This window comes from Seriola dumerili, unplaced genomic scaffold (genome assembly GCF_002260705.1).
Source record: "Seriola dumerili isolate Sdu_G_001 unplaced genomic scaffold, Sdu_1.0 BDQW01000091.1, whole genome shotgun sequence".
In the NCBI taxonomy this organism is placed as follows: domain Eukaryota; kingdom Metazoa; phylum Chordata; class Actinopteri; order Carangiformes; family Carangidae; genus Seriola; species Seriola dumerili.
Window position 1 is genome coordinate 3861859 of NW_019174346.1, and position 20079 is coordinate 3881937.

At 40.4% G+C, this 20079-nt stretch overlaps 1 protein-coding gene across 2 annotated transcripts in view; it reads left to right on the plus strand.

Moving 5' to 3' along the window:
• The window catches only part of LOC111222171 (protein spinster homolog 2), a 64000-nt gene extending 56696 nt beyond the window's left edge, over positions 1–7304 (plus strand). For both annotated transcript variants that reach the window (XM_022745766.1, XM_022745765.1), the window contains exon 13: positions 3784–7304. Coding sequence is in view for 1 of the 2 variants with exons in the window: in XM_022745765.1 (XP_022601486.1) it covers positions 3784–3798 (15 nt within the window). In the remaining variant the exon portion in view is untranslated. The remainder of the gene's footprint in view (positions 1–3783) is intronic.
• Positions 7305–20079: the final 12775 nt, after the last annotated feature.

Consider the following 20079-nt stretch of genomic DNA (forward strand, 5'->3'; position numbering starts at 1 on the left):
GTCTGAGGTCCTTCTAATGACAGACTTGATGGAAGCCTCACTCATGTCTCTGGCAGAGGTCTCTGAGCTCCTCAGCCAGAAGGCACCAGGTGTGGATGAGATTCGCCCTGACACGCTGAAGGCTCTGGACATTATTGGGATGTCTTGGCTGACACACCTTTTCAATGTTGTCTGGAGGTCAGGGTGGACGAGGGTGGCAGTTCCCATCCTTAAAAAGGGGAAGCAGAAGGTGGCAGTACTAGAACTGTCGCTACGAGCCATCCGGTCATTATATAACTGGAGTGAGAGCTGTGTCTCGCCCATACGTTATTTTACTGCAAGAGCTTCCTGGTAGTCTGTCTGTTCATCATGCATCAGTTCTGACCATTATAAAAGTGTTCTTCTGTGTGTATACAAGGGAACTCTGACATCTGATATTTGATCAGCCGCTGATGGAAAGCATTGCCTTCAAGGTTCAAAGTCGGGCTTTATAGTCTCATAGTGCAGTGCTATATTGTATTATAATATGGAATTGCACAATGAAATGCAGTTTTCCTCCATACAACACATTTTAGGAAAAAAAACATAGAAATAAAAAGAAAGATTATTAGCTAATTTATCAGTAATAATGCAATATGGAGAATATTCAGGAGAAATCTTGCTGGGAATTCTGTCTCAAAAGACAAATAATAAGCAAACACATGTGAAAGAGGTGATATGAATTCTGTTGTGTGTGTGTGTGTGGAATTATTATTAGATGTATTGATCTGCAGCTTAAAAAATCTGAAATCTGCAGTGTCCTTGACTACGCTAACAACGAGAGCTCCAAACACTTGCACCACACAAGATGTGAAGAGGATGATTGGGAGGCAATGGCGGATGCTTTGGAAAACAGTGTACTGCAGCATCAAGGCCACGTCATTTGTATTTAATTGGCTACAATATGCAAAACCGCTGCTGTGGTCTCTTACTGTAAACACTGCAGTGCTATTACCATTGGCGGGGTGACATTAGCGTTCACAGCTAATGACAGGTGACATGAAAGGCTCCCACATGGCTGCCACACAGATCAGGTTTCAGTGGCAGTTTGTGCTCTCAGCCTTAGGGGTTTCACCAGTTCTCTGTCACACAGAGCGGCTAAAGCTGCTGTCAAAAGGGGCTAATTATAGATGATTACAGCTTCATGAGGTCAGAGTTGAATATGCCTATGAACTGATCATTTCTGTTCCAATGTGAAACCACAGAGGAGCTCATTGGTGAGTGATTTTCAGCAAATTTGTTTTGAAAGATAATCCCATCAGCCACAAGCAATATTTCCTCCCTTGGGTCTGACTCACAGATCAATACAGTTCACAGTTCAGCCACTCTCTTAAGACAAACCTTTTACATTCACTCTGACTGCTGCGCCCAGAGGTACAACATGCAACAAACAATTAAGAGAGAATCAAAGGGAGTTGAATGATGTTGTTGTTTAAGTTTAATATTTCAATTTTCTTCTGACAAGGAGTAAGAAGTGAAGGAGATGAATTTAGAGGAGGAGAGAAAAGACACACGACCCCTGAATAAATGAGGATGAAGAGAAGCAGTAATCGCCTAAGCTGTTATACATCACAAGCTATTAATCTCCGGTGATGCAATCCCAGACGGAGATCAGATACACCGAGATCCAATTAACTTCTTCTGCAGGAGAAAAGCAGCCTCTCTGCTGACCAGATTCACACCACACAGCACGATAAGTCGAGGACATCCCCGAGCTGGGGGGGCTGTCAGAAGATCAGCGTGAGATCTGACAGCAGAGCTTCACACTCATTTATTCAGTAACCACAATCCCGTAGTACTCGGGGAGGAAATTTATGTCATGTGGCAAAACTCTGATTTAGTCACTGCAGTCCAAACCTTAACTGTAGAAATGTTTATACAGCTGCAGGCGCATACTTTCCTTCTTCACGCGCTTATCATTCAACAAAAAGCTCTGGGTCCTCAGTCAACAGTGCTCAATGGGTTCATGGCACTGGGTAGGGCAGCAACCACAGACCACACACACACACACACACACACACAATGTACAGCCAGGCTCTGATGTGACGTGTACATTTCAAAAGCCCCTTGACTTTCAGCTCTTCTTGTTAGAAAGCGAAGCAGCGCTCTCTTTAACACATCTCTGGTCTCATTTACGGGACCATTCACTGCTTTCTCCATCTGCCACTCAGATCTACAGTAATGTCAGCCTGGCCGTGATCAGTCATGATTTGCGTCCTCGCAGCCAACAACCACTACAAGTCGGTTTGATTAGAGTTTGTTCACTTGCCAGACCAATCAGACCTCCCCTCTGCTGCAGAAGCCAACGATCTCCAGCACAGTGATAGTGAAGCTGTGAGGAGGCAGGCCAATCTTTTGCAGATATCAAAGCGTTCACAACTCTAATTATCTTTAAATCACGCTGTCATCTGAGCAATTTTAAGTATAAGTTTGGCTCAAACTATTGAGCAATCAAACAATTCCGTTTTTGTGTTAAGTGTTAATTAAGGAAAAACGGTTCATCCCAGAGAGGATTGGATCTGCATGTGTTGTACCAAAACACATTGTTTTCTAAAAGCCACTAATCCTCCTGTTTAAGCTAATTACCCTTGTTTGTATGAAGCAGTTTTACTGGAGCAAATCAGTGTGTCTGCATGTGTATATATGCCCATGTCTGTAGATGCCTGTGGGTCCATGGGTGTGTGTCAGACACGAGCTCAATGCATTGCTTCCACCGAGCTCCCTGCACTAATCCTATTGTAGCAGCAGTAGCGGCTTGTGTAGCGGAGCATCCAGGGCACCGTGATGACAGACCACAACAAACAGCGGGAGGCCGCGCCATCTCTCTCATCCAATCTGAAGAGATCACAAGCGTGGCACCATGAACGCTTGATGGTCTAATCTCCAACTGCAGTATAGTTTTCCCTCCGGTGCCAATTTTTCCCCACACATGAGCTTTGTTTATTTGTTTATGAGCGGACGAGATTTTGAGAAGTCTGAATTAATAATCTGACATAGTGTTCAGCCCATGTTCAGATTCTTGGCATTGAAAAAACAATCTGAAATTATACTGTGAGTGAACAGTGGTGAAAATTTAGACCATCTCCCTTCTTTGTGATAGAGAGCACGCAAAGCAATGAGGCGCACAAAGTTACCTTCTTCTTTTACTCCACTTCATTTCAGAGCGAGATGTTGTCGTTTTATGTCAACTACATTTACATGATGACACCAGTAGTTAGTCTTAACTTTGAAAATTCATATTTTACATCAATAACGTATAAATATGATCAGTATATTTGGATTAAACTACGATTCAAGTTTGACTAACTACATTAAAATGCACCAGCACTGATCTAATAATATAACATATAATAATATGTCACTGACAGTCATGTTGTACGTTGAACATTAATTTATGCGCTCTGTTATTTTACATCAGCAAACCATCTTCCTCATCGTCCGCACGGTAACATCAATATCAAATGTTAAACCCCAGTCTCTGCATCTGGAGATACACTGGCTGTGTGTCGCTGCTGTGGCTTATAGCTTGCTGTTGTACAGATTGGGGGGGGTCAGCATTAAACACACTGTTATGTGTTGGTATGCTGTTTACAGGAAAATATGTAGGTCACAGGCTGGTCCTGGTGAGCAGGCGTTATCAGGGAGGTCCTAACAGATGGCCCAGGAGCTTTCGACCTCAACGTTAATTACATGAGAATGTCCTGTAGTGAGGCCAGACTCTAACTGCTCTGCCCCCCCCCCCCCCCCCCCCCCTCTCTCTCTCAGGTGACAACCAATTGAGGAGCCATCTGAAGGAGCAACCAAACTCGACAAGGATGACAAATACAGAGGGCAGCTGATCCACCTCTTTAAAACCACACCCATGTCATCTTTCCTATTATCACCGCCGCCGCCGCCGCCATCATCATCCTCATCCTCCTGGCTCCTGCTGTTCTCCCTTTTCTATACACGCTCATGGAGGCTGCTCAGAACTGGACCGAGGGAGCGTCTTGCCCCCTCTTGAACCGCCTCTAAATCACAGGCTGGTGAGAACGTGCACAGCCACCGGGCCGACAGCTGGTGTCCTTCCTCACCTCTGTCTGTGAGGATCCACTGAACCTTCCAGGGAGGAGGTGGAGGTGGCGCAAAATCCCCCATGATCCCCTCTGACTCCTGATGCCATACTACTGAATGCTGATCATGAACCTGCCCTGTCTGTCTGCCTGTCTGTCCAACGGTCTGTCTCTGTATGTCTGTCTGTCTGTTATGTTGGCTGTCAATCTGCACCAAGTGCCATATAGCATCATTACATTCCTTCAGACTTTGCACTGACCACAAACAACCCTCATGACTTCATCCTTGTCTATATTTACATGCACACTATAATTCAGCTTTTGGCTTTGAAATTAGTTTGATTGAGCTGTTTATTCGGATCATCTGCAGTCACAACGCTCCACTGGTGTCTGCGCAGCTCCCATGCAAATTTTTCCACAATTTATTCTGCCCGGGCTTTCAACTCGAAAACAGACAGTAGCTGTAAAATTCAAGTTATGTGGAGCAAATGATGCAACTTGTCAAAACGTGCTGCAGGGATAGTATGTTTCTCAAAGTGTTGTTTATCTGCTCAAACATGCATCCAGTAATGTGACTAATACGACTCGGGGTTATTCTGCACATCTTCATCACAGTGTTAACAACGTGGACTTCAAAACGCAGATACAGTGTTTACATGATGATGAATGCAGTATTCTCATAATCGATCGAAATCCCGCTGTGCATGTAAACATAGCCGTCAACCAAGAGCCAAAAAGTGTTGCCGTCTAAAGGTCAGTGAATCAGCCTTAAAAATTGGAGCTTTCCCATCAACAGCTGTTTCTTTTCACCCCCTCCCTCCATATGTGTTTTTATTTTTAGCTTTTAGCACTTAAATCCGTGTAGACGGTGCCAGAGAACATGACAGATGAGAGATTTCTGCACATTATTTTTCACAAGGTCCCTTGTGATCTTTTTTTTTTTTTTTTTTTTTTTTTTTTTTTTTTTCTTTGTGTGTGATGTTGGATTTGTAACTGGAGTTTACAGTCTGTGATTGTTTCAGAAGGATGACGAAACAATCCGGGCTGTTTAAAGCAGACACTGGATTTTTATATTTTATCATTTATATTGTACATGCTATTCCCAAAATTGCTACTCCTTCGGTTTTTAAGGAGTAATACTTGTGTTTTTGTGTAAATGAGAAGCAATACTATTTCTTTTTCATGCAAACCAACCATTTTTTTTTTATCCACACTGCCTTATCAGTGAGCTGGGTTTCCCTTTGGAGCTCTCTGATGGTTGGTTTTGAATTTCTGGACACAACACCCACACAGAGACGGAGTCACTTTTAATGATGGATTCCAGTCCAGTCCATGCTGGTTACAATAACAGGCATTGTGAATAGAGACCTTTCCCCCTTTGCTATTGTAGATATCCCTTTCCACGATTAGCAGAAAGAACCTTTGTAAAGAGCTGGAGTCACACTCATCGGTTTATTAGTGAGGGAAATCAAACTCCCAGACAGGAACGGGAAATCCTTCTGCCTCGGGTTAGACTGATGGCGGCCTCTTATCGCTGATAATGGATAAGCATCCCCCCTTTGAAAGAGGACCAGCGTGTCCTCAGATGTCACTGCAGGAGCTGAAAAACAGAGTCCCCCTCAATACCTGCACCAGGTATTGACACAGAGATTTACATAGAAAATAGAAGTTCACAATAGACAGAAAATCTGGATTTGATTTTATCACTCTACGCATTAATTACAGTATTTTAAGTGTAATTATGCAAAAGAAATTCAATCTCTCACAAAGATCTGAGAGGAAGACTGCAGCTTCTTTCTAGTATGTACAAAGTTTTTCGGCGAAACGCCTCATTTAGAAAATACCTTGAAGGATCCTTTTTGTAGTACATGACCTGGTGGATACACTTCTACTGAAACCTTGAAGCCACTAAAGCAGTCACAGTTTGTAAAACTTGTGAGTAAAGGGAAGAAACAAAGCACTTTGCAGACCCCCAAGAAGAACGCAGAAGAAGGAGGAGAAGGACGGATTGACCTTCGCGGAGGAATAAAGGGAGACATTGAGGTGGTTGTTGTAGCGCTGATGTGCGAGCGTGACTCACTGGCTGTGTGTGGGGGTGCTGTGTGGGCTGTGTCCTTGTTGCCGGATCATTAGCTTTAGCTTCTCTCCTGCGTGGAGCTCTCTGAATGTGATTCTGTCCAACCTGACGTGTTTACACACCTACATCTTCTTAATGAACTAAGCTTCTTATCTTCCTTTTATCGGTTTTCTTTTTGTTTTTGTTTCGTTTTTTAATGTTACCAAATGAGTTTTTCTAATAACTACAATAGAGATATATATATCTATATCACGCAGCAACTTTAATATATTGTAAATGATGGCTTGGATGCAATGTATTTATTTGTTTGTTACCATAATGAAGAATAATCTATAAAGGGAAGTTTAAGGTTTGAGTATACTACACTTTGTTGTATGTCTTTGGGTTTAGAAATGTCTGTTTATTCATCCATTTGTATCACAACTAAGCAACACAATACCTTTCTACATCGCTAGGATTCATCTTGTTTACTGTGATCATGAATTGGACATCTCTCATATTTCTCACACACAGAACTGCAATGTGGTGGTTTAAGACAGCATATGCCTGTCATTGTTAGAGTGCAGTACTTTTTTTTTGCATTCGTTTTTTGTAGCTCTTGTGTATGTGTGTGTGTGTGTGTTTTTTTTTTGTTTGTTTTTTTTAAGAATAACTGATCAAACCATTTTGCACACTTAATGTTCAGGGATTTATTTGAACCATAGCCTAGCATTAACTTCACCGCCTCTACCACAGAGGCCTGTCACTTCATGTTCACAGTAAGTGCTGACATATTGTCATTTATCATCAGGAGGAATGTTGGCTCTGGTCAGATGGGTCACGAATTGCGTTTCACTTTGCCAAATTTTAGTTGATTTAGCACCAATCCCTTAGGAGTATAAGTCCATTGTATCGAGTGATTTTATGTTAATAATCACTGAAGTGATGTTTTGAGAATATGCTACTTCTTGTCATACAAGAATTGTGTATAAAGAAACCTATTTCTGATGTTGAGCAGAAAACAGAGGTTATTTTTATTTTTAGAGCAAGTTAATACGAGAGCGGTGTCAGAGAAAAATCAAAGGATATTATTGTAGAACTGAACTGTGATGCTCCCTCTGGGGGTTGATAGAAAATGTACATGTCTGTAAATCAAATAAACCTATTTAATCACTTCATACCAAAGTGTTGTCTCTGTTTCTCTTCGTTCTGTCCAACGTTCATCACATCCAAACCAATCAACATCCAGCGGTGCCTCCATTAAAAATGATCTCTTACTTAATTATTTTCCCATACATCTATTTTAGGAGACTTTAACACGGAGCTTTCTTCTCTTCAGAGCAAAGAAAAGTCTGTTCACTGGTGAATGTAGTTTTCACTCTACAGAAGTGTCTTCAGTGTTATGTAACTGAGATGAACCTTAGATTTATCTCTACTGTATGTCATTATGCACCAAATACTGTGCGTATCTGTTAAACCAGAGACTATTATTCTTTAACATTCACAGCCATACGTCATATTCTGCAGCACTAGTGATGCTGATGCCTTATAAAACTGACATCACTTCCCTCCTTTTATTTTCCCACCTCCAATTTCAGGTGCAAGATTTTCCAAACTGTTAGTTAATGTCCAGTGTTGAGGAGCTTGTGTAGAAATGAAGTTGGTGAAATCAGCTGGTGGACAGACTGCCCCCTCTAGCCACTGCTATCATCTGTAGCTAGGGTACCCGCTGTCTTATAGATAAGGGGGCACAAGGAAAGCATAGACTTGCAAAATATTACTCGAATCTAGTTGTTGAGGATGAGCTAAGCACAGGAAAGGACAAGACACATACAGTATTAATTCGGTAAGAACACGTAGCAATGCAGATTTTGGTGTCCAATAGCATCTTCACACATGAATGTTTAGGATAAAGTTTAACCTTAGATGGAGTAAGATGCGGTAAAATGTTGCAACCATGTGACACCTGGGATTATATGACCCGGAACTTGGAGTGGCACAGATTCACATGCTGACTGTGAACTGCTCATCGTTTTCTCATCAGCACCAAGCTTACAATAAATACTTCTGCCTGAGACATCTGAACGCCCCGTTGTCGTCTTTTTCTCCAGCTCACATGAATTTCAATCACAATCACAATCATTAAAAAGAAACATACAGGGTATTAACATGTAGTGTAACTGGTTTTGAGACATGGACGTGAATATGAAAGTTTACGTCCTGATAAAAATGTTAATTTAATGAGGAAACACTTGTTAGTTTTGTATGATGAAACTTTATTTTACACAAAAAGGGAAGATTATTTTGTCACTACTCATTATGATGTGTCACTTCACTTTAAAATGATAAGTGCACTGCATTTATACAGTGCTTTTCTAGTTTTAACAACCTCTCAAAGTGCTTTACACTACAGGCCATATTCACCCATTCACATACAGCACTTCCATAAACACAGTGCAACACTATCACACATACACTCACACACCGATAGAGCACCATCATTGGTAATTTGGGCTTCAGCATCTTGACCGAAGGCAGTTGGACATGCAGACTGGGATTGAGCCACCAACCCTGCGATTAATGGACGACCTGCTCGACCCCCTGAGCCACAGACGCACAAAAAATCAGGGGGGCACAAAAATAGTAACATTTAAGTAATTAGTAAATAGCATGAATTTTGTGCCACTGATTCAGTGTGAACTAGCATGTTGATTCACAGAAATAAATGAATTAATCATTAGCCTATATTTCCAGGCCTGATCTTTTATTAACCAGCAGTAGTTTGTAACTTTTGTAAAGTTATGAGCTTCAGCAGGAAAGCTTGATTCACAGTAAAGCCTCCATCAAAATCTTTACACTGGAAATAATCCTGTGGGATAATCACACAAATTGGACAAATTGTGATTAAAAAAAACCCCATAATTTTGACTTCTACGGTTTGTTCTTTTGGATAGCATCAAGTAAAGCCGCAGCATTTTGGCGAGGGGTATTCTCATTTCTGAGGTAATGTTGCACTTCACCTCACTGTGTTGCTGGTGTCTGGGCAGTCGGACAGTTTTAGGGATTTGATTTTAGTAGAGAAAAACTGAACTGAATGTGGAAGGAAAACTCTGTGGTTACAGTAGAAAATTATAACCTTTGTCTTGTTTGCTTGTGAAAATGTTTACTGTGTTCTGTGTGTGCTAAATACCATCTCTGCTCACAAATTACTACAATTACCATAAATGTAAATGAATGATTCAGAGAAATGATTTGTTCCTTACTTACTTCTTAGTAATTAGCCAGTATGTTGTGCAGCTCATTGTAAAGTGTCACCAAGTCATTTATTGTTGTGAACTGAGTTTGTTCAGTTCCATCGCAGTGAAGTTGCACGAGGACGAGTCAAGTCAAAGGTTTTACTTTAATGTGAAAAACAACCTTATTATAATAAAATAAACAACACTTGTTGACCAGATGTGGATAGCTTGTTTTCTTCCTCTCCTCATCTTTGCAGAGGCTCACAAAGACTTGATTTTTATCACAGTGAGAGAAGGCCGCAGTCTGTGAATGAACCACTGTATTGTTCTGGTGCAGTCAGGCAGGCCTCTGTGAGGCTCCGTTTGTAAAGTAATCTCACAGTCTCCGGAGTGGTTTACAGACGCACTGACACATCACAGACACGACATTCGTGCTGTGGATGCAGTGAAAAAAAATATATATATATATATTTACCTTCACAGGAAGTGAGGAGGTTTTCAGCTGAAGGCCCTCTGTGTGCTGACGTTGATGAAAAAGGGCAGAGTTACCTAACACAGCAGCTAATAGCACTAATGGACATGTCTATGACAGGGCAGCACACACACAGGGAGTAAGTATACACTGCATTTGGACAAAAGAAGGCTTGAGATGTTGGCTGTGAGGCCTTTAATTAGGCAGAGCAACATTTGAAAACGGATCCCTCTATCCGACATGTGCTCAGTTTGAAGAGGAGAAGATTATAAAGGAGCCAGAGGAGGCTCAAAGTGGAGAATTAGCGTTTGGTCGGTGGATGACCCAGAGAAACCAACACCCTTTCCCACAGTCAGACCAGTGCGAACCCCAAAGTCAGACGCTCCGATCTAAAAGTCAACACACCTAGTCATGCAGCAGGCAGGAAACAGTGGGGCGTTGACAGGAAAAGGGGAGCCATTCTAGCGAGCACTGGAATTTCCATTTGCACTTTGCCACTTAAATTCACAGAGGACAGACTCTGTGCAGCACGCAGGGTAAACTTAGGTTGAAAAATAGCCGCCGGTGGGATGTGAGGCTTCAAAATGTCAGCTTGTTTCGAGGTTTAAAAGCAGCATTGTTTAAGCCATCCATATTTTAAATGTTACCATGCATTTTGAATCACAGTGCCGTGTTGTTGTGAAATTTACCCTCTGGTTCACGGAGCATACAGTCAGCTTTCACTTCAAGCAGAAAAATTGTGTTTGATTTTGTGATGCTTTCAGACAACATAATTAAATAACATGAAATAACATTATTCTTTTGAATGTTGTTATGATTTTTGTCAAGTGGACATCTGAAATTTTCAATGAGCTCATTGAAACATTATACTTAAGTGTGATTCATGTCATCACTGATAAGAGGGATGATAATGTGGTTAATTTACATATTTCTTGCACATATTTCAAGACTGTAAAAGTTATAAACTTTTACTCTCCAGACAAATATTCAAATGTAGAGGAAGAAGACATCAGCTGAGGGAAGGTGAGAGTAACAGGACCTGTGTGGATATTGTAATAACATTAGTTATGGTATTATTATTGACAAACTCAGAAACTTACACTCAGAAACAAACTTTATGGTGGTTTATTGGTCAACAAACAGTTTACAGAATACTGTGGCCACTTAAGGTGTGTGTGCAACGAAAGTCGAGGAATCATATGTTATATTAAAGTTTATAATAAAGTACGTGTTTCACAAAGTGAGTGTTGCATTTGTAGTTTGGTAAATGTGACAGGACATATAGGCTGGAGGTCCCCTGTAAGTACCCTGTAATTATTCTTGAGTGCCAGTGATTAAAAAGTACTTTGGTGTGATTTATTTCAAGATCCTTCCCAAACATAAATTTACAATCCCCTTATTCCCTGTACTGCTTGCTTTTACAACACTAAATATTTCATTGGTACCTCCTATATTCAGAATATTCACACTGTGATTTTCAGACTACAATATGAGGCATTTCCCAGAATGCCAACATCAACTTTTCATGGACTGCCAGAGCTATGAGCAGTTACATGTACAAGAACATGTAATTTACAGCATGTATCAATATATTAGACTCTTTTCCCTCATTTTCATAAGGAGCAATCCAACACTGAATAACCCCAATGCTGCCTTCAAAGCATTCAGTCCTACAGTGTAAAAAATCCTTAAAATCTTTACGCTTTACTTCATTCCAAGTGATGAAGTGTTTTGTTTGATGCAGGGCATCCCTGAGGGCCGATGAGTGTCAAAACGTTGAAAACATGTAAAGGCTTAAATTAAAGACCTAAGATGGATTCTATCATAAACCAAAACTGAAACTGGCTCATCTTGGCAGCATCTTATTATACAGTCGGAACACAATAGGTTTATGTTGTGGTGACAACCTCAGTCATATTTAATTTCTCTTCATGGTGAAGTTTTAAAATAACAGTCTGTCAAGAAACATGACTCACACTTCAGTACATTCAACAACAAGTGTAATTTATTTAGTGTATATGTTTCTTCCTGAATGCTTGTCACCCTCCTCAGTGGGAATGGGGGATTTCAGACAGAAGAAGAATTGCCTCTGTAGGAATGTGGGCATTTTCAGAGTTCCTCACAAAAGGTTTAGTTGCAGACAGAGACGTTCATGTAATTAGATGGACCTGATGATTCCTGCAGAGTTACCAGCACAGCACAAATAGAGGTCGGATTAGGAAAGGGAAGAGATAGCACAGAGCCAGAATAGGCTGTCTGTAGGAGAACACATGAAACAGAGGATTCTGCGGTTTGCAGTATCACACCTCCACTGTGAATCTCTCACCTCTCTCTGTTAGCACCCAACCGACTTTTCCAACCTGCTTCACAATGAAGAAACACAGTTACTTTCACTAAAGAAAGTGTGGTGGAAGTCTCCGTTTGCAGTCTCCGTGAGACATTTGTGATGTTCCAAGACTCATTTGATGTGAAATAGTGTCATCTGTATGTGAATATGAGATCCAGGATCTATTTTCCACTGGCTGATCTATTCTGCCAAGAGGTTTAACATCATTTTAGGGTGGAATTCATTTGATTTTAGTTTGTACAGTTCACAGCATGTCATTTTGTATTCCACAGAAATAAAATGCAAATGAAAGAGCAAAGATTTAAGTGCAAACTTTACTGTGTGAAGACAAAAATTTCTTTCGACTAACAAGATTGAACACTGGGGATTAAAAGGAACAACAGAGAACGAAGAACAACAAATGACTCTGCGGGCTTGTGGTGCAATTGAGGGGAAAAGGCAAAAATAGCTCTTTGCTCCATTAGAGGTTTACTTGAGGCGGGGATGTGCTCGTGTTTTCAACCACTGTCATTACAAGACACAATGAAGCGAACCACTGGGTGACCTTGGCATCACAAAAAGTAAAACAAAATATATAGGAGACATGAGAAAATGTGAAGGACAGAGGGAGCAATAAATACATTTATGTGGTGTTTGCATTCCTATCCAAAATTACAGTTGAAGAAAAGGAGATTGAGTTTGCTTGTCAGAAAGTTATCAAACTCGTCAGGGATGAAATTATATATCTTATTTGTGACAAAAAATATGCAGCAGACAATGGACAATTTTTGACTCCAAACTCTTTTATTTTTGCCATTGTTTCATGTGTGTCATCTTACCTTTTTATGTCGCACATTGAATTGAGCGAGTGGAGGAATGCAACTTAGTCGACTACACTGTTGAACGCCGGAGTTACTAATCACTTTACAAATTATGATTTCACATAAAAAAAAACATTGTTATAGATTTATACACCCAACAACATACAAAACTATTAAAATTAGTTCCACCTTTCACCTCTTAAAATGCTTCTTACACATATGTCAACAATAAAAATGCACCATTACAGTTAAAGTATATTTAATAATATTTCCACCACTGAACTTAACATACATGTTGGTGGTCCAAGAATCGAACCTTGAGGTACACCACATATTATCTTTGTAGAAGACATAATGAAATAATCAACGAACAAAAGATGTTCTTTTTTGCAGATTAAATAGTATTTGACATGATGTGGTGTTTGTGATTGAATTTGATTATTTTGAAAATATATTTAGCTTTCTTGTTATTTTTCTTATGTAGAAACACAGCAAAAACCATGTAAATGCAACAGCAGCTGCTTTTGGAGAGAGCAGACAATAATGATAGACATCCATATTGTACAGCAGAGGTCAAGGTTTGTTTCCACTGTCAACATCTCATAGCTGAGACATTCTCCTCCTCTTCTTCCTTTCCCAGTGTTGAGCATCACTGCTTTCATGTGTCAATGGATGTTCAGGCCTGAGGAGCCAGCTAACCATAAGCTGTCAGAGTCTGCATTAATGCATGGCTCTGCATGCGTTACTGTGTCATTAAAGAAGCCGACACATGTTCCAGAGGAAGCATGAGATGTCCTCTTCCTCTTTGCTGTCTGCCCATGTGGAATGAATAAGAGATGTGCTTCATGGTGGGCTGAGCAATGTCAATGAAGGAACCAACGCAAATGATTCAAGAAGATGTAAATGGCAAGTAATGGTCAGGCCTGCTGTCACTGGAGCCACAGTAGCAGAAGACGTCATTACCCTGCAGCCAGTTATAATGATCACTCCTCGTCTCCCATCAGGCCTTGAAGCATTTCAAACTGTGCCTGTGAGGTCCCCAATGCAATGAGGGATTAATTTGATTTGCATGCTTACTAACAAGGATGTAATGTAAATTGACAGTGGAATAGTGTTACCGCAACTGTGCTTGTTGTGTGCCGCAGTGGGTTCAGTGTCATGGGTGCAGCAAGTGTGAGTTATGAATACCCGAGTTTTCTGAATTAAACATGAGCTTATGCTTGACTTGGCAAACAGTGAATGATGTTGGTTGGCTTTAGTTGCTGTTTTTAGCTCACATGGTTCCATATTTAGAAATACTGTTTCCACTGCAGCATAAACTGATACAGAAAAACTTCTGAAGGCTATTTATGCATGTGTTCATGTGTACACGGTAACATCTGCATTGATGTGTCCCACACGTGAAGCGGAGGCAGGGCATTTCTGAATGACTTGTGTGCACTGAGCAGAACATGCACTGAGGTAGTGAATGGCCGCAACTCTGTGTGAATGGAAGCAGAAGAGCAGGTTACATGGTTTACATACAGGATGTACATGCATAGCAAACAGTCGTCTCTTTCAGGTTATATACAGGCATGTACTTCTTGGAAACCACAAATACAGTGATGCACAATAATAGATTAAAGAGCACACACCCAGAGGGACACACAGAGTTTAAGATGCACACAGCCAACCACTCTGCTACAAGAGTACAAGAGGTCAAGTGTGTTAATTTCAATGTTATTCATCATTAAACATGGATAGATTAAAAAGAAATGAATCCAGGATATTTCCTTATTTTGTGCCGCATAATTAAAAGTGCTTCAGTCCAGGAATACATTACATTTCATTTAATATTAAACCTCCCTGGGTAATTAAGTGCTCTCTAACTGGGTTGAATCAGTTATGCTCTAATACTTTGCAGTAGTCGATCTGTATATCTACAAATACGCAACGTCCCATTTGTCAAACCAGTGAATCATTACAGCAAAACCTCTTGGACCCTCAGACCCATGTGTCCCTAAAATATCTGAACAACTATTGGATGGGTTCTTGTGAAATTCATGCATTCGTGTTCCTCTGAAGATGACGCTAAGTGACTGTGGTTTTCCTCTGACTTTTTTTTTCAGCACAACCATGAGGTTGACAATTTGGGTTTTTAGTTAAAAGACTCGAATGGTTTTCACGAATTTTAATACAGATAATCTTAGATATCTTGGGTGATCCTGTAAGAGAGCACCTCCTTTCCTAAAACCCTAACATGTCTAAGTAGCACTTACTCTGCATTTTTGGTGCACTTCTTTAATATAATCTCCTTACACTTACTAAATAGATGTAGTACTTAATATTTACAGTAAGTATCCCACTGCACTGAAGCTTACTGATGTCCTTCACTTGTAAGTCGCTTTCGATAAAAGCATCTGCCAAATGAGTAAATGTATTTAAATGTAAATGTAAGTCTTCCTGTAGTGCCGCCAGCAGATCAGAGGCTTCACTGGCCACCATCTACTACATAGATCATCAGGAAGTCTGGTGCAGACATTCATGTTGCCTGCAAAGCTAATGACATCGCCATCAACCTCTGTTGTACTTTTGCTAATTAGCAAATGTTAGCATGCTAACACACCAAACTAAGATGGTGAACATGATAAGTGTTTTACCTGCACAACATCAACATGTGAACATTGTCATTGTGAACATGTTAGCATCATGGCATTAGCATTATGTCATGAAGTCTCACAGAGCTGCTACTGCAGCTGCAGACCAGATTTACTGCTTCATGTGGAGCAGTTTCATGGTGCGATTTTGAAGTTATAAAACGGAACGTCATTTCCATACATGAGGTTCATAAACTACACACTGAGAGTATGAATAAAGATTAAATCATCTCAGTTTTGTTGATGAATACTTCACTGAATTGTCATCAGAAAACAAATATGTTGTCTTTTAGCAACACCTAACACTTCAAGAATGAGAGCCTCTGTTTCAACAAGCATCAAGCATGAAAATAAATGCTGGATCGGCACTGTCGTGCTCTTCCACTTTCAGTTCCTCTGTCTGGGTCCCTCTAATAAACACAGTCTGCCTTTTTACTAAATGATGTTGGGGGTGGGGTTGGTTGACACATGTGCCACATTTGATCCAATGGTGTGATGAAATTATGTTACCCAGCATCACTCATCATCAAAAAAGTTAGTGACTTTCAGATGTGTTAACATAGCAGAAGAGCGCAGGTCAAGAAAATATGCATTTCATGTATTTTGATGTTACGTTTTTTTTTCTCTGACCTTCAAAAGACCAGAAAAGAGCTGTGCGACAACCAACCCTGGTCTCCCCTGCTTCTCTGTTTCAAGAGCAGAGAGCTCTTAACCACAAATGAATGAATGTCATTGAAGGAGGGCACTGAAACGAGTGATAAATGGGCTTGATAGATTATTCATGATGGCAGGTGATCTACCAGGCACTACATACTGATGCATACAATGATGGTGAAACTCACTGCATGTTAACTCTCATCCCTCCAACCCCTAGTCCACCCGAAAAATAAATCTGCATTTTCACTTGTGCTGCAAAATTGATAATTAAGACTAAAAACTCCTTGGATGAAGCAGGGATAACAGGTGAAATGGCTTTGGTGGCTTAAGTGCTAATTTCCTCTTCCTCCTGTCAAATTATACCTTAGTTTACTTTGCATCAACTCTGGTGCAGCAAGATTCTCTCACTGAATCCTGTTCTCTGACATCAAGTAATATACACATTCACTACCATATGTGGAAGCACATACGATGCACTTCAAATGAGCTCATTCTCTGAACTCACCACAGGAATCACATGTTCTCCTTTTCAACATATGGCAGTAAGACAGAGAGGATGAAGGATTTATTTTTTCTTGGAAACCTCAGGAAATGGACTCGAATTCTGTCCATTCATGAGCCTCACGTTCCGAATAAATCCTAAAATCCTATTTAAGGAACATGACATTAAAAAGGAAATGTGGCAAGAGAGATACAATAATAAACAGTATAGGGTAGTATAAAAGATACTGTATCCTAAAGCAGCGGAAACCAATGAATAGGCTATATGTAATTCTTCTGATGATCATTTTTCACAGTAAGTTGTATGTTCACATTTACAGTATTTATGCACTGATCAACACTGATCTGAGAGGTGAAACCAAGACTCACTCCCTGTTTATCCAGAGCCTTATCAAATATTAACCATTTGTGTGAAATTTTGTCATAATCGCTGTGTGAAGTCTTGAGTAATGGCTAAAAAGTGTGAGGTCACTGTGACCTTGAGCTTTGACCTTTGACCACCAAATTTACCAAATTTGAGGGGATTCCCTTGAGGAGTTTGAGATATCTCATTCACAAGGCCAAAATCATGTTTTGCGAAGTCACTGTGACCTTGACCTTTGACTTTTGACCTTTGACCTTTGACCACCAAAATCTAATCAGTTCATCCTTGAGTCCTAGTGAATGTTTGTGCCAAATTTGAAGAAGTTCCGTCACGGTGTTACTGAGATATCGTGTCCACGAAAATGGGACAGGAACAGACCAACAACCTGAAAACACTATGGCCCCGGCTCTGACTGTCGCCGGCGCTGAAGCATAAAAAGAGGTACAGACTGTGAATCAGCACAAGTTCTACTGTAATAATTCCCAGTCACATTCAAAGTGATTATAAAAAACCTGAATGAGGCTTATTTGAGATCATACACAATTAACTTCAAACATCAGACAATTACACATATATGGGATTGCGTAATAGGCTAATTAATTCACCATGTACATTTCTATTTCAGTGGCAAATTGTTTTAGCTTCAGTCTCCTGCTGATTTGTGGCAGAAACACTTCAATCCTGTGGATGTCATCAGCATCTTTGATTCTCGTGTCGCGATGGTCGTGATTTCAGCAGGGTTCTCATTTGGTAAAAATCCAGCTTGACAGGTGAATCTATTTTCTAATCCTTCCTTCAGCTCAGATCAATTCAATTGATCGACCAGTCGATTCATTTCCTGACTTATGGAAGTGATTCTGATATGGACACATTTAGCTAATGACGTTCATACTGAGAGTCTCATTAGACTATAAGAATGTCCAGTGAACTCTGACACAGTCAATAGTGCGGAAAGCTTTCCTGCCTGTCACTGTGACCCAGGTGGAAGTCATCAGACCGGCTGTGTTTGAAAGGGCCTTCACTCATTTCTGCCTCACCTATAGAATTACATTGGCTGGTGATAACAGATGTGTCTATAAAGACAGGGAGGGGCAGTGGGCTTGGTTTGCAGGATGCTACCCTGGCCTGACTGTGGTGGGGAGAAAGGGCACCCAAATTTGTGCAGCAGGCAAAATGCCACAATATGTTAGCATGCTGTGCAGCGTTTGTAGCCTGTGGACAGTGGTGTGTAGACAAAGAGTGGGAACCAATCCAAGAGAACTCACACCCACAGGGGCTGAGTTGAATGTTATCTGCAAACACTGCTTTGGAGTCACATTGACACTGAAGAAAAAGAAATGTCTTCAGGTCAAGTTTATTCAAATTCATTTTAAACACAGTGAGACTGGTGTAATTCTCCTCAGTTCTCTGCCTCTCTAAACTCTGATTAAGGTTTTCCACATTTTAACACAACATCGAGTGAAGCGTGTGCGAGAGTGAGTCGGAAAAAACTGCTGGCTTCATCCCACGAGAGAAGTATCTCACACACACACACACACACACACACACACACACACACACACACACTGTTTTGCATACAAACAACACAAACCCTCATGAAGTTGATCCCCGCTTCAGTCCGACCAGTGAATCCATCTGATGCAGGAGTAGGCAGCAGGCAACAGAAGCCTCGTGGGACTGAGGGGGATTTATGGGATGTAGGCAGCAGGGTAATCCACGCAGTACTCTCTCCCAGCAGCACTAAACATTAAATATTCATTTCCACGTAGAGTCTGCACTGCTCTCCTACTCTGTGCAGGTAGAATTGATTGATCTAGTGTAATTAGTTTAGAAAGAAATGTGGCGTCTTGCTGGTGGATGGTTGGGTAATATTCATGTCTGAGAGTACGGCTGTGGTTTAATAGAATTTCTCCAATAAAGTTCTCTGATTTTTATAGACATATATTTCATCTTTGCAGGTATATTTGTATCTTTGCTTTACTGTTAATTATTATTTAATGCTGTTCTTAGAATTAGATGTAGCATATTTTCCTTATGGATATCTAACTGAGATGTGACCACTTTTACAATGTGAAAATTATAATTTGTTGTATAAATTGGACAAATATAGTGTCATTATAAAACCATGATGATGATATAAACCCGTGACGGAATGACACCACAAAAAAAAAAGAAAAAAGGATGGGATCATCTGCAGTACGAAGCATCTGATTATCTAAGTACATAGGAATGGAGCTGTGAGGAAATCTGTCCCATAGTGTGTGTATGTGTGTATGTGTGTGTGTGTGTGTGTGTGTGTGTGTGTGGTAGCACCTGCAGTGTATCAGACAGGGTGTGACGTTGAGGTGTGGAATAGCTGCAGTCATTTTCTGTACAGGCTCACACCCATCACACAGGAAGACGGCTTCAATAAATTAAGTGATGCAGTAACGAGGTATTTATAGATTGTGAGCAATGCTGTTGACTTGCTTATTGAAAATCATGGCGCTCACATTTATCTCTGCTCGGTTTGCATATTGTATTGTTTGCAGAAATGATGTCTACAACAGAGATGTTTGGGCTCCACCTTGTGGTAGCAATATTAAAAGTATTACATACTCCTGTCCTGTTCATCATCATATATAGAATGACCTGCTTTAGTTTTCTTTTACAACTGGTTAAACACATTTCTCTGTACTCAGTTCACTTTTCCATAAACTCTCCACACAGGCAGCACAACGGCCGTCAGTGTGGGGTAAACTTCACACAAAACGTATTCAGTGATCACATCTTTCAAATTTCATGAACTCTTTCTCTTACTCTCCAGATGTTAACATATGATTTTAAAATCGGTTGTATTTTACGTTTATAAGCAAACATAACACAAAGTTACTGTAAATTTGACTGTGATTTACTGCTTTCTGCTACATCTACGTCTTAAAAGAACAAAAACAACCCAAA